Here is a 26,124-nt window from a genome sequence, read left to right as displayed (position 1 = left end):
GAGGAGACTAGGGAGGAGTTGGAGGAAGGAAAGGGAGGGGTAATAGAAATACAGTACACATATATGAAGTTTTAAAATACTAAGCCGGGCGGTGGTGGCGCACGCCTTTAATCCCAGCTCTTGGAAGGCAGAGGCAGGCGGATCTCTGTGAGTTCGAGACCAGCCTGGTCTACAAGAACTAGTTCCAGGACAGGCTCCAAAATCACAGAGAAACCCTGTCTCGAAAAAACAAAAACAAAAACAAAACAAAACAAAAAAAATCCAACAAAAAAACTAGTTTAAGAAAAGCTTGGTTGAGGCATTCTTTCCCTAGAGAGGCAGTTTTCTCTAGTCTTATTACTTGGATTTAAGAGGCAGTAAATTTCAGATAGTGTTTTCTCATTCAAAAATAAGTACATATCTGTTCCTATTGTAGTTAGAATTGGCACCCAGGATAAACCCATTTCTACCTGAAAGGAATTACTGACTTTGACAGCAGTGGCTATGGGAACCAGGGGCATTGCAGTATTTTTAGGTTAAGTGACAGTGGATTTGGAACTCCAAGACTGTAACTGACATGACATTCTTACTAATCGGAGGAGACTGGTACCTTCCGGGCTTCCAGAGGCTATTGCACTGTATTAACTATGGTAAGGCTTACGCCATCATCTAGTTCATTCAGGAGGAGTAAAGTTTACTTAGACTGCTGTCATTTGTCCAGTCTGTCACTAAAGAGAAAGAATGTAGAATTGCCACAGCATGCTTATCTGTCTGATGAAACCTTTCATCTTGGTGACCTTTGTAGATCTATTAAAAATCACCAACTTGAGAATAAAGTTTGTGAAACTGCACACTTTGGGAGATAATCTTTTGGACTCTAGAATGGAAATCAGAGAGAAATATTATTATGCTGTTTATGACATGGTGGTTCGTGGGAACTGTTTCTGCTATGGCCATGCCAGCGAATGTGCCCCTGTGGATGGAATTGATGAAGAGGTGGAAGGAATGGTAAGTGTCCTGTGGATGCTTGTTCAGGTGATCTGAAAGGCAAAACCTGTCTTTAAGCCTGTCACACTTTTTAGCAGTTTTAAATTCCCAAAATAGACTTTGATTTTTGTGTCACATTAGTGGTTGATCACTGATTCCCTCTCTTGGAGAGTTGCTTAGGTTATGAGAATGTGAGCAAAAACTACTAGTTTCGTAGACCCTTAATTGGCTTTTGAAATCTATTGCTTTAGGCTGTTGCTGAAGTATTTTAGTTACCAAGGATTAAAAAGTTGTGTAAATAACAATCCAGATTGTTTTTCCATTAAGAAGATTAAGAAACCACAAGCCTCCAGGCTTTATGCTGGTAAGAACAAGGTGGCCTCAGCTCAGAGAGCCTGGCAATTATAACCCAGGACCAACCAGAGATACCTCTTAGAGATCAAGTGATATTTTCTCTTTGTCCTCTCCTTTAACTTCCTTTCTTTGCCAACTTTATATTGTGTTTGCAAACTGAATACTTGAAATTTTATATTTCATTTCTTTGACAAATGGTTAATATGCTGATTAGTTTTTGTCTGGTTAACACAGACTAGAGTACCCTGGAAAGAATGAACAATTGAGAAATTGCCTCCATCAGACTGACCTGTAAAAATATGTGGGGCATTTTCTTGCTCAGTGATTGATGTGGGAGGGCCCAGCTCACTATGGGTGGTGAAAGCAAGCTGAATGAGCCATAGGGGATCAAGCAGCATTCTTCCGAGGATTCTGCTTCAGTTACTGCCACCAGGTTCCTGCAAGTTCCTGTCCTGATGTCCTTCAGAGATAATAGACTGTGACTTGGAAGTGTAAGCCAAATAAACCCTTTTTCTCTCCCAAGACAGCAGCAAACTACAGCAGTTAGGCTGGAGTATTGTACTTTAATCCACTTAAGTGGTTTCCCGAAAAATTCTTCAAACCCTTAGGAGTTTAATACGACACAGAGACTCTGCCGTCCTTGAGAGATCTATCCTAGGCACCTCCCATAGTCTCTGGCCCTCCCTTGACGACAGGCATATGTTGCTTATTTTCTCTCTGTCTCTTTAAAACTAGTTAGTCTTTGTATAAAGGGTGCAGAATCTGCATACTCTGCCCTTCTAAAACCTCTGCCTTCCCTTTACTCCAGTTTAAAGTCTTCATGAGTAAACAAGTTAGTTTCTTAACAGCCCGAAGGCAGGGATATGCTTCTAATCAGTACATCTTTCTGAGAATTCAAGACAGACTTCATTTTGCAGCACAGAAATCTTTGTGACTTTATGTCCAGTCATTCTCGTGGCCTCAGAATGTGCATATTCAGACGCTGAACGTCTTGTGATGTGGACTGGCCCACTGCTTTTCAGTTCAGTACAACCCCTGGGAATGAGAGGAGTTTAATCTCTACCTAACTGTACTCTGTCGAAACAGAGAGGAGAGACCTGTCTGTCCTGTTCCCAAATTCCAGACAGTAGACATCGGGGTTACGAGAAAGGGCTTATATCTGTTTGGTAGAAAGGATCTATTTATCCTTTGCAGGCTACAAGGGTCTTAAGAATGCCTTGGCGTAAAATGACATTCAGTAGTACATCCTGAATCTTTTAGAAAAATTAATTTGTGTGTTTCTGATAGTTTTATTTTCTTGCTTGAAAGAAAACATGGTAAATGCTTGAAAATGTTTGTTTTTTTTTTATGGTTCAGAAAAATTAAGTGCTTTGTTTAAAGGGAGGAAATTGCCACCTGGCACAGTGTGAAATGCACAGTGGTCAGCTCCGGTTCTTGGAGATCAGTGCATATGGCATTCTACACTCATTTTTATAGGTTTCTATTACAGTAGCTTTAAAGAAATTATTCTTAGATAACTAGTTCGAAAATATATTGCGTTAAAAAATTTATTTAATGTGTGTGTCCCCTTACTCATGACCCACTGAGTTCATATGCAGGTCAGGCACAACTTGAGGAAGTCAGTTTCTCTATTCATGTGGATACTGGGGATAAAATTTAGGTATTCAGGTTTGGTAGCAAAGGCCTTTACCCACCAAACCATCTCACAGACTCTAGGTTAATTTTGTTGCTGTTATTTTAATTCTTAAATAATTACTTAAAAATAATTTATTTGACATTATATTTACATCATTTTCTTCTTCCCTTTCCTTCCTCTCAAACCATCCCATACACACACACACACACACACACACACACACACACACATCCTTACTCTCTGTTAAACTTATGGCTTCTTTTTTCATTAATTGTTGTTACATATATGAACGTGTATATGTTGCAGACATACATAAGACATGCATACATATATATGTACATAGCCCTGAATACATAAATACAACCTATTCAGTCTGTAAGTTACTTATATGTGTGTTTTCAGGGATAACCAGTTGGTGTGTTCTTCCCTGAGGAAGACCATTTCTCTTGCTGTAAGCATTCCTCAGTTGCCTGCATTCCTCAGTTGCCTGCAGCCCCTTAAAAATTTTTCTTAAGTTGTTAATTTTTCTCATCTGAATCCTTTGTGTAGATATTCAGTTCGCTGTCTGTTGTACCATAGAAACTATTCCAGAAACAAGGATAATCACTATTATCTTACATGGATAGAAATTGCTTAGTTGAGGAAAGAAAATAAAAGAAGCCCTCACTGGTAGGAGCTAGAGATGTGTGTGAAAGATTCTATCTTCTGCTGACTGTGGAAAAAGTGTGGCCGACTGTGTGTTTCTGACTTTGCTTCTCCTGGTTTGTAACTTCCCAGGTTCATGGACACTGCATGTGCAGGCACAACACCAAAGGCTTGAACTGTGAGCTGTGCATGGATTTCTACCATGATTTGCCATGGAGACCTGCTGAAGGTCGAAACAGCAATGCCTGCAAAAGTAAGTGTCAGTGGGAAGGGCAGTTGGGATCCACTTTCTGGGGAGCTACTTCTACAATGAATGTGTTTGCAGAGGGGAGGAAGATAGGGCCATTCTCCTGACTGTGAGTGTTCCAGAGCAATAATATGTATGCATTGAGTTAAACTCACAATAATTAGTATGTCTGGCATTGACTTGGGAAAACAGCAATCGTGTCCATGACATTGCATCTGCTTTTAAGACAAGAGGATAACAGGACAAATGAAAGGCAAATATTGTATATTTCTGGTGTGAGTTTGAGGTGTCCCCCAAAGGGTCATGTGTTGAAAGCTTGGTCCCCAGTTGGTGGCACTGTTGAGAAGTAATTGGGTTCCCAGACCACTAACTTGATCAGTGGATTGATGCATTCCTTGCTGAACCTAGGTTTACTAGGTTAGGTCCAGGAGAAGGAGGTAGGTCTCAGAGGTATGCTTGTGATGATGTTTCTTGCTCCCAACCTTGTCTGGTTTGTTCTGCTTCCTGACTGTCTTGAAGGGAGCAGCTCTGCTATTCCATGCCTTTCTGCCGTATCACAGAGCCAGCAACACCAGAATCAGCTAGCTGTAGAGTATACCCTCTAAAACTATGAGCCAAAGTAAAGCCTTCCTCCTTTAAGTTGTTTTCACAGTAATCAAAGAAGTCTGCCTTGTTGATGGACTGCCCATGTGCTAGAATTACAGGCTGCACCATGTCTACCACTGTCATCCCCCACACCTCCTGCCATATTCTTCAAATATGAAACCCAAAAAGATTTCCTAGGAATGCATTGTCCAGCATGTCCTTCAGAATAGTAGAAAGTACTGCAATCAGTTCTACCTAGGGTGGTACCAAAGGTACCTTCAGTGGAACAGCAAGCACCCTTCTCCTGTGTTGATCTCACTGAGAAAACAGCCAAGTAAATTGACCAGGCTGATTTCAAACTCAGAGATCCTCCTGCCTCTGCCACCGCAGTGCTAGGATTAAAGGTGTGTGTTAACACGACCTGGCCTAGCAATCTTAAAGTTGCTAACCTGATTTGTGGTTTCCACCAGGATCAACAAGGGCTATATCCTTTTTCATGACCAGAGCCTTCTCACTGATTGCTGTTTTACTCAAACTCAGTCCCCACTTTGTTAAACTTCCTTCCTGTTACCTCCGTCTTCCATTGGTAAACAGATTTAAAAGTTTTGTTCTTGCCAGGCAGTGGTGGCACATGCTTTTAATCCCAGCACCTGGGAGGCAAAGGAAGGCAGATCTCTATGAGTTTGAGGTCAGCTTGGTCTACAAGAGCTAGTTCCAGGACAGGCTCAAAAAAAAAAAAAAAAGTTTTGTTCTTGACATTGGTCTTGTCATACAGAATGCAACTGCAACGAACATTCCAGCTCATGTCACTTTGACATGGCGGTTTTCCTGGCCACTGGGAATGTCAGCGGGGGAGTGTGTGATGACTGTCAGCACAACACCATGGGACGCAACTGTGAACAGTGCAAACCATTCTACTACCAACACCCCGAGAGGGACATCCGAGACCCCAGTCTTTGTGAACGTACGTTGGGAAATGTCATTTATAGGGCCTGTTTTGTTTATTTGTTTGTTTGTTTTAATCATTTTTCATGCAGAATAGTTTGTTGTCAATATCCTCCTCTTGGAGCTCAGACTCTGAGCAGCGTAGCCAGCATTGCTAATTAATTGCTGTCTGGGATACGGGGAGAAGCATTTACTTGCTAGTCAAACCTTCTTAAGTTCTCTTTGGCTGGATTTGGAGGGTGGAAGAAAATATATGTGCTTACAAAAAACCGTGGCCCAGCCGGGCGGTGGTGGCGCACGCCTTTAATCCAGCACTTGGGAGGCAGAGGCAGGTGGATCTCTGTGAGTTCAAGACCAGCCTGGTCTACAAGAGTTGGTTCCAGGACAGGCTCCAAAACCACAGAGAAACCCTGTCTCAAAAAACAAAACAAAACAAAACAACAACAACAAAAAAAGTGGCCTAATTCCTGATGCCTTTAACTTGGGGTTGTTCTTCTCAGCATGTACCTGTGACCCAGCTGGCTCTGAAAATGGAGGGATCTGTGACAGTTACACTGATTTTTCTGTGGGTCTCATTGCTGGTCAGTGTCGGTGCAAATTGCATGTGGAAGGAGAGCGTTGTGACGTTTGTAAAGAAGGCTTTTATGATTTAAGCGCTGAAGACCCATTTGGTTGTAAATGTAAGTTTGTTTGGGGCATTCTCCAGGGATATAGTTCCATTTTACATTGAAATTGTAAAACTAAACAATAGCTTTGGACTCACATGGTTTGTGTTTCTTTGCTTCATTTTGTCTTTAATAAAGCATGTGCTTGCAATCCTCTGGGGACAATTCCTGGTGGGAATCCCTGTGATTCTGAGACCGGGTACTGCTACTGTAAGCGCCTGGTGACAGGACAGCGCTGTGACCAATGTCTGGTAAGTAAACCTTAATCTCTCGGGATAAGAAGTTAGTGAATATGGCATGTTTGTTTTGTTTTTGAGGTAGAGTCTCAGTATATACTCAAGGCTGGCTTTGAACCCACAGTCCTCTCAACCTTGCCACCCATGTCCTTGTATGGTATGTGTATACCTGGAAAATAAGGAATGTGTCTCCTGTTATGAATTTTACCATCATCCTTACAAGTTAATGCTAAGAGACCAATGAGAAAAGTCAAAATGAGGATTCAGAGTGAGTTATTTGACAAAGTACAACAAATAACGCTTATGAAGACAAGTGAACAGTTTTTAAAAGTGGCAATGTAATTGCTAGTGAGGACATGATAAGCTAAGACTTGTTAGTTGCTAACAGGAATGCAGGTTGACTCATACTGTAAAAAGTGTTTCAGAGAAATGTCTTAGGAGCTAGTAAAAATGTACATATTCCTAACCTAGTACCTTACTCCTGAGGCTCCCAATGAGATCCTCAGAGAACTGGGCAAAGAGGTATCCCTCTCAAGATTCATTCTCTCCTTATTAATTATGGCAGAAGACTTGGAATCAACAGTGGGAAAGTAGTTACATGAACTTGGGGATTTCCATGCAAAGTGATATCAGTTCCTGTGGAAAATGACACTAAGGCAAGGAAGTGTTTGTGTTGTTATACTAACAAACAAACCAGAATAAGACAGAGACTTCATGTAGGAAAAAATTTCATCAAGACTGAAAAAATCTGGAGGAAGCACACCAATAGCAATTCAGTGGAATAGTATTTTTGGGGGAAGTGGGTGCTGGGCATTGAACCCTCTACTTTGCACATGTTGGGTTTTAACAATGAACCTCAGCTCTAGCCCTGAGTAGATTATGCGGGTAGTTAACATAGATTATCTTATAGCTTCTGTGGCATTTTAATGCTGTTTCTATTTAGTTTTGTTTAGAGGATCCACTTGCCCCATACATACATGTATTTGCAACCCCTAAGTGTGTGTTCTTGTGTACAATCCTGAGATGCTTAATAAATGTCTTGAAGTCTGATTTAAATTAGTACATCTGAGCAGATGAACCTCTGTTTGCTTTTGAGATACAGGGGAATCTCTGTTATAAGGAGGCCACTTGTTCATTTCCTGGCTGCCCAGACTCTGAAACTCTATTAATTAAATCACTGCTTGATGAATTACTTAACCGTATTGCTAGCTAGCTCTTACATCTAGAATTAACCCATCTCCATTATTTTCTATTTTACCATGAGGTCCATGGCCTACCCGCAAGGTTTCAGCGTGTCTGTTGCTGGCAGCAGCTCCATGGCTTCTTCTTGACTCTGCCCTTCTTTCTCCCAGCATTCAGTTTAGTTTTCCCTACCTAGCTCTGTTCTACCCTATGAGACCAAGCCAGTTTCTTTATTAACCAATGGTATTCACAGCATACAGAGGGGAATTCCACATCAGATCTCTGTATGAAGAGACCTGGCATTTGCCTTTCTTTTTTATTAGAGAAGAAGCTCTCCTTGTTTCCTGCTGTGTCCATGAACACAAATCCTAAAGCCTTTCCTTGTGGGACTTGTGACAGACTGAACTGAAGGAAATGTAAAGACATGCCGAATACTTTGCATAACTGTTCTTACTGCCAGAGCCATTTAAATGAAGAAAGCTGATCTCTGTACTGCTTGCTCAGAGCAGGACAGCACTTTCCCTCAAATGACTCAAAGATGAGTGTGTGTGTGTGTGTGGTTTTTTTAACTAAGAATATTTCTACCCTCTGTCTGTTTTCATGGTTGAAAGCAATGCTTGGAATAACCAAAGCATGCTGGAGCTTGTTCTTTTCTGAGTCTCTTGTACAGTCAAAGGAACCCATCTTTACATGTTTGATCTTTTGTTCTGTAGCCACAACACTGGGGCTTAAGTAATGATTTGGATGGATGTCGACCTTGTGACTGTGACCTTGGAGGAGCACTAAACAATAGGTAAGTGGAATCTCATTTGTATTCTGATCCAGGTGCCAAGGAAACTCACGACTTCTGGAAATAATGAGGTTTTGTTGCCTCTTAAGAAAGTTTGTAAAGTATGTTCATCCTTGGTTTGAGTACCTGCTAATCATTTGTACTGTGGTCTCAGTGAGTTCAAGGGTTGTTATCATGCCAGGAGTTATTGTGTTGGCCTAGAGGTGGCTTAGTGTTTGCAGAGGAGCCAAGTTTGATTCACCCGTGTCACTAAAACTGCATGGAATTCAAGCTCCAGGCTCTAACACTCTATTCTGGCCTCCACAGGCACCTGAACTCACATACACACACACATACACACACACACACACACACACACAGTATACATGTACATAATTAAACACTTTTAAAAAGGATAATTTTTTGAATCTAGGAAATTTATGTCTTGATTTTTTTAAATAATGCTGTTATTCAGTTTTGTACTTTTATTTCTCCATACCTTTTAAATTATGGAAGCCATGCATGCCCATAATTTATAAAGAAAACAAAAGAGTTCAAACAGTTCAATGAACTATAAACTGAAATGCAAAGGCATTTTTTCTCCTGTTTTCTCTTTTAAGTTTCTCCTAGGTAACGCTAGATGTATCATTATTAGCAACTTCCTGTTGCTCCCTAAAAAGTTAATAACAGGCAGTTATGAGTTCAGTATGCCTGCTGAAAGTCGGTGTTATTTTCTTCTCTGTTTTAAAATGATGTTAGGTTTTATCTGTTTGGCTTTTTTTTTTCTTTTTTCTTTCTGTGTATATATTGTATGCAAACATGTGGGAGGCAGCCTGCAGTTTGACATTGGGAGTTTCCTTTGAGTGCTCATCTTCATTCTTTTGAGGCAGGGTCTCTCAGTTAAGCCCAAAGCTCACCTGTATGGCTAGTCCCCTTAGCCAGCTTGCTCTGCAATCCTCAGTCTCCAGCATATAGGCTAGGATTCCAGGTGGATTGCCAGAACTTACACGGGTTCTGATCCTCTTGCATACTGAGCCCTCTCCCCAGACCCCTAGTTATATTTTAATAGACAAAATCAAAGAGAAAAACCAGTCCATAATTTCCCACTTGCTTTTATTTTCATTTATCTGTATCCACGAGTGTGCACACACCACAGCACACATGTGGAGGTCAGAAGACAATGTGAGAGAATTGGTTCTCATTCTGGTGTGTTGGTCAAGTCATCAGGGTTAATAGCAAGTACCTTAGCACACTGAATGAGTCATCTAGCCAGTCCTAAACATGTTATCCTGAAACTTGCAAATTTTCCACTTGTAGAACTTTGTCTTACACTCATCCACATCTTTATTTTTAATAACTTTTTTATCTACCAGGTGAAAATGCATGATCAGTTTGGTTACTTTTATCTCCATTTTTTAAATGTGTTGTGGTGAAGCTTTTTGAAGACATGTCTTGATAAATGCCTGCATCTCTGTAGATCAGGTTTTAGTGATGAAACTGCTAAGCCAGAGACCATACATATTTTCATTTTCAGAGAATGCCATATTGTTCGAGGTGGATTAAACCAGCTGGTTTCCTTTCTGTCTGTCACAGAAGTGCTGGCTCCCCGGACCCCAGCCTCAGCTGGTAGCAGCAATTTCTTTTTCACTGATTTTTGTTGGCTTTTTGTTTTGTTATGTTATGCTATGTTTTGTTTTTCCAGAGACAGGCTTTCTTTGTGTAGCCTTGGCTGTCCTAGAAAACTTGCTTTGTAGACTAGGCTGACCTCAAATTCACAGAAGTCTACCTGTCTCCATCTCCCGAGTGCTGGGGTTAATGCATGTGCCACCACTGCCTGGCTCTTTTTCACTAACTTAACAGATAGAAAATAGATTCTCATTTGGTTAGGAGAACCTTTTCATTTCTTTGTAACTTTTAAACTATTCATAAAGTTCACTTATCATTTTAAGTTAGTGAAATATGCTAGTTTCCTCTGAATTGACACAACATGTGAATCTCTACAGAAATATATAATATGTTTAGCCAGTTCTTTTTATGGGAGATGAGTTAGCCACAGTTGAGTACGAAAAGAACTTTGGTCTCTATCCCTGGACCCAACTCAGAACATCTGGCGGGGAGAGTGTAAGTGACTGCAGGGACAGATGTTTCCTTGTCTCCTCAGTCCTCCCTCAGAGAACATGCTGAATTCATTGAGCAAGATTCGTGTGCTCAAAACTTGACTCTCTGACAACTTTATTTCCCAACTGCACAATCTGCTGGCAAGGTCTGAGAATGTGTTCTCTTCGGCCTTTTATTTGGGTTTGTTCTGTTCCAGAGTATACTGGGATACAATACAGCAGATGGCCTCTCCCTCCAGAAGAAATCTGTTCTTAGAAACTCCTGAGGGGAGGCAGCTGGGATGCTCCCATAGATGCAGGGAGACTCCAGTCTGCCATGTATGCACTCCTGATTCCTCCATTCATAGCTGTCACCAACCCTCACCCGCTCAGTCCTTCCTGAGCAGATAAAAGTGACCATCATAATTCAAGAATGTCTGGGGTTCCTTTACCCTACAAGGTCTCTGTTCATTTCCTTTTCTCCATTGCACACAGTCTTGGTCTCCATCCTAACCTGTCTTCTAATTCCTCCTGCAAAAACTTCAAACACCAGAATATGTTCATCCAGAGAGTCTGTGAAACAAAAAGTTTTAGTGAGAATTTTTAAAAAAGGTAGTCCTCTGTTGGGATATATGAACCTCCCAGATACTGAATTTCTGGTAAACAACTTGTAATCCTTGCAGCTGCTCTGAATTCCCTCAGGAATTCCTTATGGCAGGGGAGTGGTTTCTGGTGGGTTTGGCTGGGGCGTGGCTATCAGTTAAGGATCTCTATATGCACGGCTCTGGTACACAATAAGGGGGGGGGCATTCCTGTTTCAAGGATTCTGGCATCGAGGATGACCCTTGTCTCTGTCTGTCTGTCTTTGTGTGTTTCAATCTCCAGCCCCTAGCCCGGTGTACAAACTGTATGGTAGTGCATAGAGCGCAGACAGGCGTGGTGCATTACAGTCGTTCAATCTAGCATGACTGATGAGACCCTTGTTTTGCTGGGGGAAAGGAAGCCTTTATAAATACCTGCGAGCCCAAAAGCCCTACAGAGTCCTGTAGTGGTTAGTGTTTCCTCCAAGAGATGTTTCTGAAAGATTTTCTTAGGCTTGTCCCTTAACCTACTATTTCAACTAGGACACTTGCCCATGCAAGGCACCCTGGGAACACTTGCTGAATGGTTGACCTGTGGCACAGGAGTATATTTTAAACTTTATGATATTTCTTTACTTCTCTTTTAAAAACTGTTTTTACACTTTATGTGTGTGGGGGGGTGTAAGAGTACAGTCCTCAGTAAGTGGATTCTCTCCCTCTACGATCGATCTCACTTGGCACCAGGCACTCCTACACTCACCAGCCCTTTTCTGTAGACACATATTAATAATGCTAGATAAATGTTGATTGAGTAAGAGAACTTGATAAAAGAAAGGTTTCTAGGTGTAGTAGCTGCATACATACTTCTTAGGTGAAGCAGTTTCTAAATACGATATCAAACACCTTTTGGTTACTTTTAGCTAGGGACAAAATCTAGTACAAAAGTATTTAAAGTGAAAAACTTCAAAGCATTTTGTAGAACTAGCCAAATGGAATTTGAGTTGTACAATAAAGGCTTTGTCCACCACTTCTAGTATGTTTTAAATATTTAAAGAACTCAGACCTAATTGTTTTAAGTAACAGAACTAAACCCAAGATAATGAATTTTTGTCCAGATTGCTTACTTTAATAAATAAATAAAAATTAATGGCAGTGGCTGGTGGATAAACAGTACTTTAAATCAACATCTTTGCAGCATCCTTTCAAATGTTCTCAGTTAAATGTCGGCCCTTGGGCCAGCCCTGGGCATCTAACCTTGTAGCCCACCATGTCTTGGTAAGAGCTTTGAGCTCAGTCTTCCCTCTTAGAAGTACATCAGAAGGTGCATACTACCTTCTCGGAAGTTTCGAACACTCTCTTAAGATGTGAGGTCTCAAGAATGTGTTCTCTTTGACCTCTTTATTTGGATTTGTTCTGTTCCAGAGTATACTGGAATGCAATACAGCCTGTGGCCTCTTCCTCTAGAGAACTCTGTTCTTAGAAACACCTGAGAGGAGTAGCTGGGATGCTCCCATAGATGCAGGGAGGCTCTGGCCTGCCACATATGCAACCCTGATTCCTCCATTCACACTGTCACCCTCCACCCTGCCCAGTCCTTTCTGAGCAGATAAAAGTGAGGTTTTTTTTTTAAAGAGAAGGTGCTACTTTCTCTGAAGTTCCCCAACATTCTCCTGATGTTTGTTTAGCATTTGTTTACTCTTTGTATTTCCAGACTGAGGCTTGCAGATGTTCCATCTGCAAGGGTCTGAAATTTACCAACTGTGAACCCAGAACACAGGTTCCTAGACACTTTCATTAGCTCTCTGAATAATTGTGATTTATCTAGCTTTTTGTTAGTTGCTACAAGGGATGGATATTAAGGGGGTTCCTTCTTGTTTGGAAGTGTAGTTGGGGTGGTGGTGATATTACCCAGAAAGAATGGGTGGTGCTGGTCTTCAAAGTAAAGTAGTTCTTACTTGGAATCAATTATGGATGAGGTGACAGTGCTGAGTACAACAGCTGGCCCTGATGCATGGTACTTTTTATACTTTAGAAATTTTCATTGTTAATAGAGAAAAGCTGAACTTATACTTTTCCTGCTCATTCATGTGTAACTAAAAGTAGTTATATTCCATTAGAACTTTTAATTGTTTGTATTTGTGAGAAATCTGTGCTAAATAATCTTAACCTTGACCTATTGGGAAACCTAGAGCCTGTATTGACTTTTGATTGCTGCCAGACAAATTACCACACTTTAGTGGCTGAAAATAATATAAACTTAATATCTTGCAGTTTGGTAGGGCAGCTGTCTCTGTCTCTGTGAATTACAGACAAATGTTGGTGCAGGGTCCTTTGCTTTCGTTGGACAATAGGGGAAAGAGAGTGTTCTCTGTTTATTCAAGTGTCAGGTAGTTTCCTTGAAGCTGTAGGGTGATCCTGTTTGCTGTTGGCTGTTACCTATAGGCTGCTCCCATTCCTTGATTTCACAACCCAGTTCCTCTTTCCTCAAAGCCGTGGTAAGTCCTTGTGATACCATAGCTCTCTAACCCACTTCTCTGCTTACCTCTCCCACTTTTGAGAGCTCCTGGGATTGGTTTGAGTCCACCTAGATAATCCATGATCATCTCACCCATTCTGGGGTTCCTGTGTGGTCCTGCCATGTGTGGTCATGGACCAGCAGGTCCCAGAGAGGATGAATGTGTCTTTCGATGCCAAGCCTCTGCTGCTCAGAGCCTTTATTTTGTTTTGTGTTATCTTTCTGATACTGATTAAATAAACTCTGTATTCAGGTTACAGGAGAATTTGTAGTGAGAGTGCGAAAATTGTATAGTATTTCTGACATGTGATTTTTGTTTGTTTGCTTGTTTGAATTTAGACCAGTAAAGAATAGTTACATATCGTCTTTTGTTGAGGAGGAGCTTGGATTTGGGGATGAGTTTCAAAAGCAGAGTAAAGTTGAATGGCCTCATAATTGTTGGGGGAAGACTTTCTAGCTGGGAGGAAAGAGAGGGTAAAGGTTAAGAGGGAATGGGTAGGGCAGGTTCTTCCACTTCTTTGCTTTCATCATTCCCATCCTTTCTCTGTATATCCGAATCATCCTCCCCAAGTATCAGGGTCATATCTTCCAGGATATCTCCCTTAATTTTCTCCATCAGGTGAATTACAACTTCCTATGTACACCCAGAGTGCTACTGGCTACGTTTTGTCTTGATTAATTGCCTTACTGCTTATCTTTCCAGTAAGATTCCAAGTTGTTTAAGAGAGAGACATTCCCGCTCCATCCCATATTATTTATCCACAAATAATTAATGGTTGCTTCAGAAGCAAGTTGGACTAACATATGAGGGCACTGATGCCAGCATGCACAGTGTCCAGGGACAGTATTTGTTTGCTAAATATTTACTGAAGAGTACAAAGAGTGTGGCTCGTCTGACAGGAGAAGAAGGCTGTTAAGTGGGAAAACACTCTGGAAGAAGACTTAGATGTTCATGTTGAGGAAGAATAAAGTTTTATCTCACACCATGGGAAAGGATGTAAAATCTGAGCATTTAAGAAGAGAGAATGAGAAGGGGGTGTGAATGATGCTGAGTATTTCAAGAGTGCAGCTGCGAGTGCCTCATCCATGGCTGGAATAATGAAAATGAGCGTAGCACTTGGGGTGTTTAGAGCTGTAAGGGTGAAGAACGTCTGTGGGGAACGGGACATTTACAAAACATTAGTGTGGAATTGAAGCTCTACTTAACAGTGGCAGTGATTCCAGTCTGTCACTAGACTTGCGGTCACAGGGCTCAGAAGCAAGGTCCTTCTAGATACTTCCATGTGATCATCTCTTCCTGGGATTATTGCTCATTTAGAATTGTGCCGCATAGGAAAGACAGGCTCCAGGGTCCGCCAGTATCTCCATCTTCAGCGATTGTTTCTAATGGTAGTGGAGAGCTAGTTACCTTTGTTGATTCATTTGGCTCCCAGGAAAGCATCTGCTGTAGCGGAAGTGGGTCCATGTGATACAATGTCTGATGGCTGAATTTCTGAAAATGACAGTTGTTGGTGGCCTAGGCCAAGAGTGCTGGGTCCTAATTAGAACAGGCTTTCCCTTCCTGGAACTGGTTCTGTAGCTTTAAGAACTCCGATTCCTTTGGGATAATGTCTTGCTCCTCTAGCAAGGATATCACTTGACAAACAAGCCTTGGCCTGTTCCATCTTCTGGAGTTGCAGCTTGCCTGAAGCTTGATTTCCCCTAAACTTCAGGAGTAGGGCTTAAGTACCATTGTAAATCACATCTTGACTTTTAGTGGAGTGAAAATGGATGCCTGAAGCCAGGTGTGCTGATTCAGTCTGAAATCCCAGCAGTCAAGCTGAGTTAGGAGGATGGCAAATTCCAGGCTAACGTGAGCTATTTACAGAGACACCCATCTTAAGAAAAATAATGTCAACAAAGGATACATGTATTTGGGTTTTACCAGACTCATAAAATGATAGCATGGGAAGAAACAAAGAAATAATCAGAGCGAAAGATAAATATATTACAGTTTATACAGTTGCATTTATTACCTAAAATAATAATATATAGTAAGAATTTATCTATATTAAATCTTTTTTCTAACTTTCGTTCATTCTTTTTCTATCCATTGTTTGCTGAATGTATTCGCTGTGTAGAGCATTAGGCCTGGGTGGGTGTGGGCAGTTGAGGTGTGAAGACCCAGCTGGTGGATAGAGATCTTCTAATGATTATGATAAAGGAAAAAAACAAAGGTTTTATGTGCAAGTAAGCAAGAATCACATTCTTTAAAAGCATCCGTTGGCAGTAGTTGGGGAAACTAAATAAGCCTTAGAAGTTGGTCTAGGCTCTGAGAAGCAGATGTGAAGGCTTAGGGCCTCCACTTTAAGGAAGTGATAAAGAGTTGTAAACAGTATGTGTACAGAAGCAAGGCAGTGACATGAAGTAGGAAGTCTGAACTATGGAATGGGGCTGGTGGTCAGGAACTGCCACAGCAGGGAAGATAGATCATCCTAGGCTAAAGGACCAGCCTGAACCACAGGAGGAATCACAGTCACTAGTGCATCTGAGAAGTTGCAAGTAGTGCAGTATGATTGGGAGAACTGGGGAGACATTAGGCAGACAAGGGCCACACTAGAAGGCATAGTGTGCCTGTCCATTGTGCCAGGAAGTCACATGGTGGATGCCTTCTAGAAAGGTCCTGAGGGGTAGCTGTATGGAGGAATTGTGTTAGGTTCTATATTTGACAAGGATTCTGTCTTAATTAGGGTTTCAGTCACTGTGAAGAGACACCATGACTACAGTGACTTTTACAAAGAAAACATTTAATTAAAATGGCTTGCTTACAGTTCAGAGGTTCAATCCATTATCGTGGTGGCAGGACATGCAGTGTAAAGGCAGGCATGGTGTGGGAGAGATAGTTAATACTTGTTGATATGGAGGCAACAGGAAGTAGACTATCTCACTGGGCACAACTTGAGCATATATGACACCCCAAAGCCTGCCTGCACTATGGCACACTTCCTCAAACAAGACCACACCTACTCCAGGGCTACACCTCCTAATAGTGCCACTCCCTTTGGGGACTGTTTTCTTTCAAACCACCACAGATACCAAATAGAAAACTGTCACATTTGCTGACTGAGAGAACAGCATGGCCACTGGGAGGGGAAGGGCACAGTAGTTGGCTCTCCATGACTCTGTGGGGTGGGATGCCATCAGCCCAGTGGAGAACACAGGAGGGAAGTAGTGATGCCTCTTTGGATGGGTTGTTCCAAGGAAACTTGGAGAGCTGAGTTAAAGATGTCCTTCAGGGAGTTGGCTATTTGGGTCTGAGTTCAAAAAAGAATTGTAATAAGAAGAAAAGCAAAAGAGGGCTGGGGAGGTGGCTCAGTGGTTAAGAATGCTGGCTGCCTTTCTAGAGGAACTGGGTTCAAGTCCCAGCACACACATAGTGGTTCACAGCTATTATAACTGCAGTCCCAGGGAATCCAATTCTCTCTGCTGGTCTCCTTCAGCATCAGGCATGCTTGTGGTCATATGCATACACATATAGGCAAAACAGCCACACACATAAAACAAAGTGAAGGGGGGAAGAAAAGCAAACAGTGTAAGTAAGATTCCAAAGCAAGAAAATTTGTGGTGTTTATAGGAAGTTTCAGTGTCGTATAGAAGGAGCACAGGAAACTGAAAAGACCAGGCCGAGAATACTCAGGGTAATGTGTTTAGACTAAGTTTGGGATTCATTTACAGGTATTTTTTCCCCTTATACTTCATTTTTTGAGTGAAATAAAAATAGATTGCTCCACAAATAAATTTGATATCTAAACATAAGAACCTGTCTGCATCTCCAGTGAGCTCTGAGCTGTGCTTCCTCCTCAGCTGTTCAGAGGACTCTGGCCAGTGCTCCTGCCTGCCTCATATGATTGGGAGACAGTGCAATGAGGTGGAATCTGGTTACTATTTCACCACCCTGGACCACTACATCTACGAAGCCGAGGAAGCCAATCTGGGACCTGTAAGTAGGGGAGCTTCTGGAAGCGTGGGAGAGCAGCACTGTTACCGGCTACCCAAGTTTTATAATGATGTCATTTAAGAAGTATTTTTGTAGATCTTGTCAGCACAAAATAAGGGTGGGGACATGCTGTCATATTTAAAGGTAAGTCAATAAGGAATTCACAAGTAGACTTTGGAGAGTTCTATAATAAGGCTTTTGGTTGGTGTGTCTACAAGTATAAGTATTTTACACTATTCTCTCATTTGTGCTTCAAAATTGTAGATATGACATCATGAAGACTCAGACATATTTCACTTACCACCCCAAACCTTTCTGTTGTAAAATATATGTCTGACACTTAAGTGTAACTGGTTGGCACAGATGGAACCAGGGTTCCCTGTAGTAAGGAGGCCACTTGTTTCCCAGCTGCTCAGAAGCTTAGACCCGAAAATAATCGCACAGAAACTATATTATTTAAAACACTACTTGGCCCATTAGCTCTAGCTTCTTATTTTCTAACTCTTACATCTTAATTCAACCCATTCCCATTAATCTATGCATCACCACGAAGTCGTGGGCTACCAGCAAAGTTGCAACACGTCTGTCCCTGGAGGTGGCTCCATGGCTTCTACCTGACTCTGCCTCCTTTCTCCCAGGATTCTGTTTAGTTTTCCCCGCCTAGCGCTCTGTTCCCCTATAGCTCTGCTATAGTCCCAAAGCAGTTCCTTTATTAACCAATGATATTCACAGCATACAGAGGGGAATCCTACATCATTTCCCCACATGACTTGCTGCCTTGAGCATTCTCATAGTATGGCTTCTGACGTCCAATAAGAAAGAAACAAGCTGCCAGAACTCTTAAAGTTCTAGACTGCCATCCCCTAATACTCTGTCAATCATAATTCCCTGGGCCAGCATAGTTTACAGGGAGTGAAGCATTGGCCGTGTCTCTTGGCAGGCAAAACTCCTCACAGATACTAAGGAGGACTCAGTATGGCCATTTTTGGAGATGACCAGCTACAGGTTCTATGTAACAACTGTGGGCAGTCCACCAGAGTGGAGTCATCATTTGGGATCCTATACTCGCCAGTAAATCACACTCCAGTGGAGGAGAGAGAATGGGCTGCACTAGATACTGAGCTGGCCATGCAGAGACTCCTAGAGAGGCTCAGAAGCCACCATGTTCTTTCCTTTGATTATCCACTAATTGTGTCGAGTATTGTATATCCCAAACTTTTGACTTCCATATCCCTTGTCCCAAGACGACTTCAACCATAAAAGTAAAAGCATCTAATTACCTGTTTATGTGAGGGGGAAAAAAACAAACACAAACCTAAAAACAACTTACTATCTTCAGGGCATTTGTAGCTAGGAGACAGACAATAGTCAGTTTTGAATTACTGGTTGTCTTTGGCTATGAGGTGTAGGTGAATTCCATTTCATACAAAGAATAACTAGTGTCATTGTGTCCCCAGGGAGTCATTGTGGTGGAACGGCAGTACATTCAGGACCGGGTTCCTTCCTGGACAGGACCTGGCTTTGTCCAAGTGCCTGAGGGGGCTTATCTGGAGTTTTTCATTGACAATATACCATATTCCATGGAGTATGATATCCTAATTCGCTATGAGCCACAGGTAATAAAAAAGCCATCAATATATATTGTGTGGGGGATCGAGCAGGACTGTTACTAGAAAAAACTTAGTCCTAATAGGTACTAGAATGTTCTGTGAAAATGAGTTTGCATTGACATAAATACTGGCCACTAGTTTTTCTAACCTTCTCTGTGTGCCTTTTAATTTTTTTTTTTTTTTTTTCGAGACAGGGTTTCTCCGTAGCTTTTGGTTCCTGTCCTGGAACTAGCTCTTGTAGACCAGGCTGGCCTCGAACTCACAGAGATCCGCCTGCCTTTGCCTCCCGAGTGCTGGGATTAAAGGTGTGCGCCACCACCACCCGGCTTCTGTGTGCCTTTTTAAATCCAGCTTCTTATTCAGCAATCTCCTGTTAGGCCCTTAACCTGGCTAAGTTAAGGAGATGATGTTCAAAAGCTGTCCTCCCCCTGAGGCCTGGCTGCCCAGTGGCTGGTCCCCCTAGTGTAGTGAAAGGCCAGAGGTGACATTATAACAGAGATAAAGATGGGAGATGTGTATGGGGGAACTGAGCCAGGGCTTCTAGAATATTTCCTAAAGACTCAGCTCCAGGCCTTACAGCATGAGTGTTAATCGTTAAGTGGTATTTTTTTTTCTTTAGGGATGGGGTCTTGTTTTGTAGCTGAAGCTAACCATGAGCTCAAAGTCCTGCCTCAGCCTCTTCAATGCTAGGATTACGATGTGAGCCAACACATGCAGCACATAAGTAGAGTTTGATAAAATGATTCAAAGGGAAGAAAGAAGAGATGAAGGTGGGGCTTGTTGAGAATCACTCTTAATGCTAGAAAGGATATGGTCAGAGATGTGCTTAGGGAAAGTGCCAGGATGAGAAGAGGCTTCTGGACTGTGTATTGAGCAGAAGGTTGTCGTTATATGAGCTTCTTGAGAGTAGACAGCAAAGGCATGTCGGAAGAAAGCAGGTTTTAGGGCTGGAGCTGGTCAAGAACAGAGGAAGTATTAGGGATGGGAAAACAACTGTGTGGTTTCTATTGAAACTTAGCCACAGTGGAGAGATCTTTCGAACTGAACTGAGTGCAGTGGGCTAACACAGAAGTTGCTTTCGTCCTTTGTTTCCTGTTCTAGCTGCCGGACCACTGGGAGAAAGCTGTCATCACCGTACAGCGACCTGGAAAGATTCCAACCAGCAGTCGATGTGGTAACACTGTTCCTGATGATGACAACCAGGTGGTGTCTTTGTCACCAGGCTCAAGGTCAGTGTGACAGTGGGGTCCTACCGACTGAGTCACCATTTCAGAGTTAGGCACTGGCTGTGGAAAGCCTTCTGTCGGAATGGTCGCCATAAATAAGCTTTTGTTTTACTTCCTGTTATTATTGGAAGCTTAAAAGTAGTTTTCTGTTGTTTCTCTCTTGTCTTGGGGCAGATATGTCGTCCTCCCTCGCCCAGTGTGCTTTGAGAAGGGAATGAACTATACAGTGAGGTTGGAGCTGTCCCAGTACACAGCATCTGGCAATGATGTGGAGAACCCCTACACGCTCATTGACTCAGTGAGTGCCAGGTTCTTGTCCATGTAAGAGAGCCTAATAGAAAGTGCCCAGCTGCTACCACAGTATTGTGTGGAGAGACAGCTCTGGGTAGTAAGGCTGAGTGGGCCCTTTTTGCTTCCAGAGTTTCTTTGTTTATAGAGTAAACAGTCAGTGCTCACTTCTGGATTGAAAAAAAAAATTCTGACTAAAACCCACCAGTCCCTGAGCACAAAATCCCACCAATCTCTGGGCTCACTCCAAGCTCAGGACTTGAAATCTCTACCCTGGAAAACTTCTCCCCCCCAAAAGAACCCTATATAAGCATGACTCCTGCTCAGTTCCCTGCTGCTTCTCACCCAAGCAGATGAGGCCACTTCGTGTCTTTCCCAATAAATCTTTGTTAGGTTTGTTGAATGGTGTGACCTTGTGGTAGTCCTTGGCTCCTGATTGCCAGGATTCTTTTCCCTTCAGAGCTGTGACAGTTACAATAGCATTCCACCTTTCTGGGAAGGATGTGTTCAAATCATTTCCCCACAAATCTGTAAACTGCTTCAGTAATAGTTGTTTCAAAGCCCACCAACCAGTATAAAGTTTATCTCATTTTCTAATCAGAATATTTATGATGGGGAAGGTTTCTGCTTTATGTCATGAGTGTTATTAGCTTCTGTTCCAAAAGCAGAAGGCTGTGGGGTTTTAGCATGGGTTCTTGCTATGGTTGATAATGTGGGCACCTTCATGAGGTCATTGTGTTCTTCTTCTTCCTCCATAGCTGGTTCTCATGCCCTACTGTAAATCCCTTGACATCTTCACTGTTGGAGGCTCAGGAGATGGGGAGGTCACCAACAGTGCCTGGGAAACCTTCCAGAGGTACCGGTGTCTGGAGAACAGCCGGAGTGTAGTAAAAACACCGATGACAGATGTCTGCAGAAACATCATCTTCAGCATTTCTGCCTTGATTCACCAGACAGGTCTTGGTACGTGTCACTTGAGCAGCTATGGAGTCTGCAGGGTATAGTTTTGCACTAAGAAGTACAATGGGGTACATGCCTATGCTTCCTTGTGACACAGCATGAAGGAAGCAGTATCTTTAACCTGAGCTTGACTTTATTTAACAAGTATTTTAGTTTAGTTTAGCCTGGTGTGATAGTTGAGCATTTAATTTAACCTGAGCTTGACTTTATTTAACAAGTATTTTAGTTTAGTTTAGCCTGGTGTGATAGTTGAGCACTTTTAATCCCAGTGCTCAAGAGGCAGAGATAGGAAGCTATCTGTGAGTTTGAGAGCAGCCTGGTCTACATAACAAGTTTGAGGACAGGACTCTATAGTGGAACCTTGTTTCAAAAAAATAAAATAATAAATAACAAATGCTTTTGTAATTTAGCACCATCAAAGATGGAATCTGCATTAAAGAAATTTTCGAAGGGGGTAAAGAGATAGCTCAGATTCCTTGCAGAGGAATCAAGTTCAGTTTCCAGGGATCCAGTACCTCTGCCTCCGTGGGCACCTGCACTCATGTGCTCTTACTTAACAAACATACACATAATTAAAAATAATAAAAATAAATCCTAAGTATACACAGTATGTAAGGATGTAACCTGCCTATAGGCTGTGGACATGAAGGACTGAGAATCAGGAAAGCATCACCTAATTAAAAGTTATGTTTTTTTTTTTCTCTAGGAAAGGTTAGACCAGCTTCCAGTGATCACAGAGGTTTAATATTGTCAGATATTTGAGCTCTTAATGACCTCCTGCCTACGAAACCTGCTTTGATCTGCCAGGGCAGCTGACTTGTTCCCTCCCAGTCAGCACAGGATGAAGTTTTTAAACTGGAATTTTCAGAACTAGAGTAGGAAAGGGGTCGGGAAGTGTTCAGAGGGAGACAGGTGTGACGTTCTGCTCCCGTCATCAGCCTAACCATTGCTCTTTTTCCTGCAGCTTGTGAATGTGACCCTCAGGGTTCTCTAAGCTCTGTGTGTGACCCCAATGGAGGTCAGTGTCAGTGCCGGCCTAATGTGGTTGGAAGAACATGCAACAGGTGTGCACCAGGCACCTTTGGCTTCGGCCCCAACGGATGCAAACGTAGGTGTATCACAGACTTTGTAATGAATTTTGGGATGGTCCTTGGGGATTCCCTGACTTCCGAGGGCAATGCTCGGCTCTGAGCCTACTGACTGTGATCACTATGGATCAGAGCTGTGCACATGTGAAGGCATGTCTGTCTATTTAATGAGTTCTTTGTTTGCCTTGTCTGCAGCTTGTGACTGCAGTCTGCAAGGATCTGTGAATGCTTTCTGCGATGCTGTCACGGGCCAGTGCCATTGTTTCCAGGGCATATATGGTCGGCAGTGTGACCGATGTCTCCCTGGGTATTGGGGCTTTCCCAGCTGCCAGCCCTGCCAATGTAACGGTCATGCTGAAGACTGTGACACAGTGACAGGCGAGTGTCTGAGCTGTCAGGACTATACCACTGGCCACAACTGTGAAAGGTATGTGGGCACCGTCTCGTGAAAGTAAAGATAATACATTGGGCATGGAGACTGGAACACCTATAATCCCATTTCTTGTGGGGCAGAAGTAAGAGGACCAGGAGTTTAAGGCTAGCCTGGGCTACATAATGAGGCTTTGTCTCAAAAAAAGAAAATGACACCGTCTTTGGCTAAGTAAATATTATCTTGGACAAATGACAGAATTAATCTCTTGCAGGCTCCAAATGGTTCTTTCATTTTTGGTCATCCCAGCATTTTCTGACCGCTCACTCGTTTATCTAGCACAAGTGCAGCTTACACCTGGTTTGTGCTACGCACTGCTTTGGTGCTAGAGCTGTGGTGATCACAACCACCTGAAGTCTGCTCTTTGAGAGTGGCCTGGCGAGTCAGCCTTGGATAGAGGAAACTCCCACATTGACACTTTCTGGCTTGGATAAGAGTTGAGAAATATTCTTCTCTAGTTTGGATCAAAACAGAAGCCTCATCCAAGTGGGACTACTCACTTCATATAGCTTTGTTATTCAAAACATTGTATGCACCCAGTTTCCTGGAGACATTAAATATACAAAGTAAAACTATTCTCCAGTTAGCAAACGTTAATTGAATAATTATCGTAGATACAAGACACACTAGGTAGATGCCTTAGTTAGGGTTTTTATTGCTGTGAAGAGACACCGTGACCACAACAAATCATATAAAGGAAACATTTAATTGGGAAGGAAAATGATATGTGTGGATGTTGTAAGGTATCGCTGTGGTTTGCTTTCTTTTCCCATAGCAAGCACATGACCAAAAGCAATGTGGGATGTAAAGACTTATATGGCTTATACTTCCAGTTCACAATCTTCATTAAGAGAAGTCAGGGGGAGAACTCAAGGCAAGAACATGAGACAGAAACCATGGACAGATGCTGCTTCCTGGCTTGTTTCTAGACTCACATTCAGACCCACTCTGTGTAGGTACCACTCACAGTGGGCTGGGTCTTCAAGCATCTATTACCCATCAATAAAATAACCACAGACATGTCCACAGGCCAACTGGGGACAGTTGAGGGTCCTTTCAATTGAGGGTCCCTCTTCCAGATACTTCAAGTTGGCAACCAAGATCAGCCATTGCAGGTATCAAGGTGTCGACGAAACAAACCTAAGCACTACTGTGGTAGCAGAGAATGTGACAGTTAGTGAAGATCATCACACTCATCCGAGGGTATCATCCTAAATATATTATCTTGCAAGTGTTCCCCATATCAGCCAGCTTCAGCACCACCAGGAACCTTGTTAATCAAAATATTTGGTTCAGGAGCCCCGCAACCTATTTAAACAAATTCCTTCATGGGATTTTAACTAAAATTTAAGAACATCTGTTGCTGCTCTAAAAAGTTCCTTGGAATAGGAAAAATGGGGAATCATGTCCTCAAACAGAATACAGTTTCCAAACCTGTTCTTATGACTGGGTCAGGGCTCACTGTCTTCTGCACCCACCACAGGTGCCTGGCTGGTTACTATGGTGATCCCATCATTGGGTCCGGAGACCACTGCCGCCCTTGCCCTTGCCCAGATGGTCCTGACAGTGGACGCCAGTTTGCCAGGAGCTGTTATCAGGACCCCATTACTTTCCAGCTTGCATGTGTTTGTGATCCTGGTTACATTGGTAAGTCATACACACAAAGGCGATGGGAGAAGACGTGTCTGAGTTCATTATTAGTGAGAAAAAGATGAAGACTGAAGCAGTAAAGTTCACCTTTACTGTCCTTCATTAAAACTTAAGGGATTCAGGAGCATATGGGGCAGAGTTGATTTGGTGTGCAGGATAATGGAGTTAAAGCAATAGGATCGCCACCATTTGAATACATGACAGTTCTTAGGAATACTTTCTCAGTTTTAAGTACAATAAAGATTAATAATTTACTTCTTAGTTTTTTCTTCCCGAAACTTAACCTGTAGTGAGTGTTTGGAAGCCATGTGGTGGCCCTAGGGTAGGTTAAAAAAAGATCATCAGGAGAAACATCAGAGAGCAGGATTGGTCCTTGCTGAGTGAAGCTAGCTCTGTGTGTGTACGTGTGTGTATGTGCGTGCGTGTGTGTGTGTGCATGCGTGTATGTGTACGTGTGTGTGCATGCGCGTGTGTGTACATGTGTGTGTGCATGCGTGTGTATGTACGTGCGTGTGTGTGTGTGTGTATGTGTATGCATGCGTGTGTGTGTGTTGGAAGTTGTTTATTCCAGCCATGAAGCTGCTGACCAACTTCTAGAGGCTAGGCTCATGCACAGCCCAAGAAGTATTTCATGCATGTGATTTTAGGGTTTCTTAAGAAATGGGGCCACCAAGGAGGAACTTATTTTTCTGGCTGTTCACGGGGATCACTGATTATTTCTAGCTAATGCTTGGGTTAGGATTTTTAACACCCAACTACACTTTCATGGTCTCATCTCTGCTTAGCTCCTTGCCTTCTCCACCCATCATGCTGTGACATCTAAGCCTGCTTTAGCAGTATTGGGGAGCACAGAATACTTTTCCTTCACAGCTAGAAGTCTGTTCCTTCTCTTTGAGATCATAGACTTGGTAAATTATATAGTGATACTAATGAGTGATTGCTTGTTTGGTCCCCAGGATGGGAATGCCAATGGACTTATGAGCATGATTTTAGATAAACTGAATATTGTGCTTGGTTTTATTTTCCAATAGGCTCCAGATGTGATGAGTGTGCCTCTGGGTTTTTCGGCAATCCCTCAGATTTGGGGGGGTCATGTCAGCCTTGTCAATGTCACCACAACATTGATACTACCGATCCAGAAGCCTGTGACAAGGAGACAGGAAGGTGCCTCAAGTGCCTGTACCACACAGAAGGGGACCATTGCCAGCTCTGCCAGCATGGATACTACGGTGACGCTCTTCGGCAGGACTGTAGAAGTAAGATTCTTACAGCGTGCCCACTACAGGGATCTCCACCACCACAACAACCCCCTTTTTTTAAATCAGGATTTTGCTGTTGGGATGCTTATTTCACAGGGAGAAATGTTTGTTCAGTGAGGCAAAATTTCATAATCAACAAATGAAAGATGAGACTGGATTTTTTTTTTCAATCTGTAAATCTTCATTCTTTGGCAAGACAAATCTCAAGATGTGGC

At 42.4% G+C, this 26,124-nt stretch overlaps 1 protein-coding gene across 1 annotated transcript in view; it reads left to right on the top strand.

The window, feature by feature from the left end:
- The window catches only part of Lamb1 (laminin subunit beta 1), a 65,765-nt gene that overhangs the window by 15,643 nt on the left and 23,998 nt on the right, over window positions 1–26,124 (top strand). Inside the window, exons 7-21 of the mRNA XM_057782877.1 lie at window positions 785–987; window positions 3,734–3,854; window positions 5,209–5,397; window positions 5,879–6,058; window positions 6,182–6,294; window positions 8,175–8,254; window positions 17,266–17,401; window positions 18,856–19,014; window positions 20,110–20,237; window positions 20,409–20,532; window positions 21,281–21,485; window positions 22,447–22,590; window positions 22,766–22,997; window positions 24,484–24,647; window positions 25,682–25,906. Of these exons, the coding sequence (XP_057638860.1) occupies window positions 785–987; window positions 3,734–3,854; window positions 5,209–5,397; window positions 5,879–6,058; window positions 6,182–6,294; window positions 8,175–8,254; window positions 17,266–17,401; window positions 18,856–19,014; window positions 20,110–20,237; window positions 20,409–20,532; window positions 21,281–21,485; window positions 22,447–22,590; window positions 22,766–22,997; window positions 24,484–24,647; window positions 25,682–25,906 (2,403 nt within the window). The remainder of the gene's footprint in view (window positions 1–784; window positions 988–3,733; window positions 3,855–5,208; window positions 5,398–5,878; window positions 6,059–6,181; window positions 6,295–8,174; window positions 8,255–17,265; window positions 17,402–18,855; window positions 19,015–20,109; window positions 20,238–20,408; window positions 20,533–21,280; window positions 21,486–22,446; window positions 22,591–22,765; window positions 22,998–24,483; window positions 24,648–25,681; window positions 25,907–26,124) is intronic.

The sequence above is a fragment of the Chionomys nivalis genome, chromosome 10, assembly GCF_950005125.1.
Source record: "Chionomys nivalis chromosome 10, mChiNiv1.1, whole genome shotgun sequence".
NCBI classification, from domain to species: domain Eukaryota; kingdom Metazoa; phylum Chordata; class Mammalia; order Rodentia; family Cricetidae; genus Chionomys; species Chionomys nivalis.
Note: the sequence above shows the minus strand (reverse complement) of the source record. Positions and strands in the feature narration are given on the sequence as shown.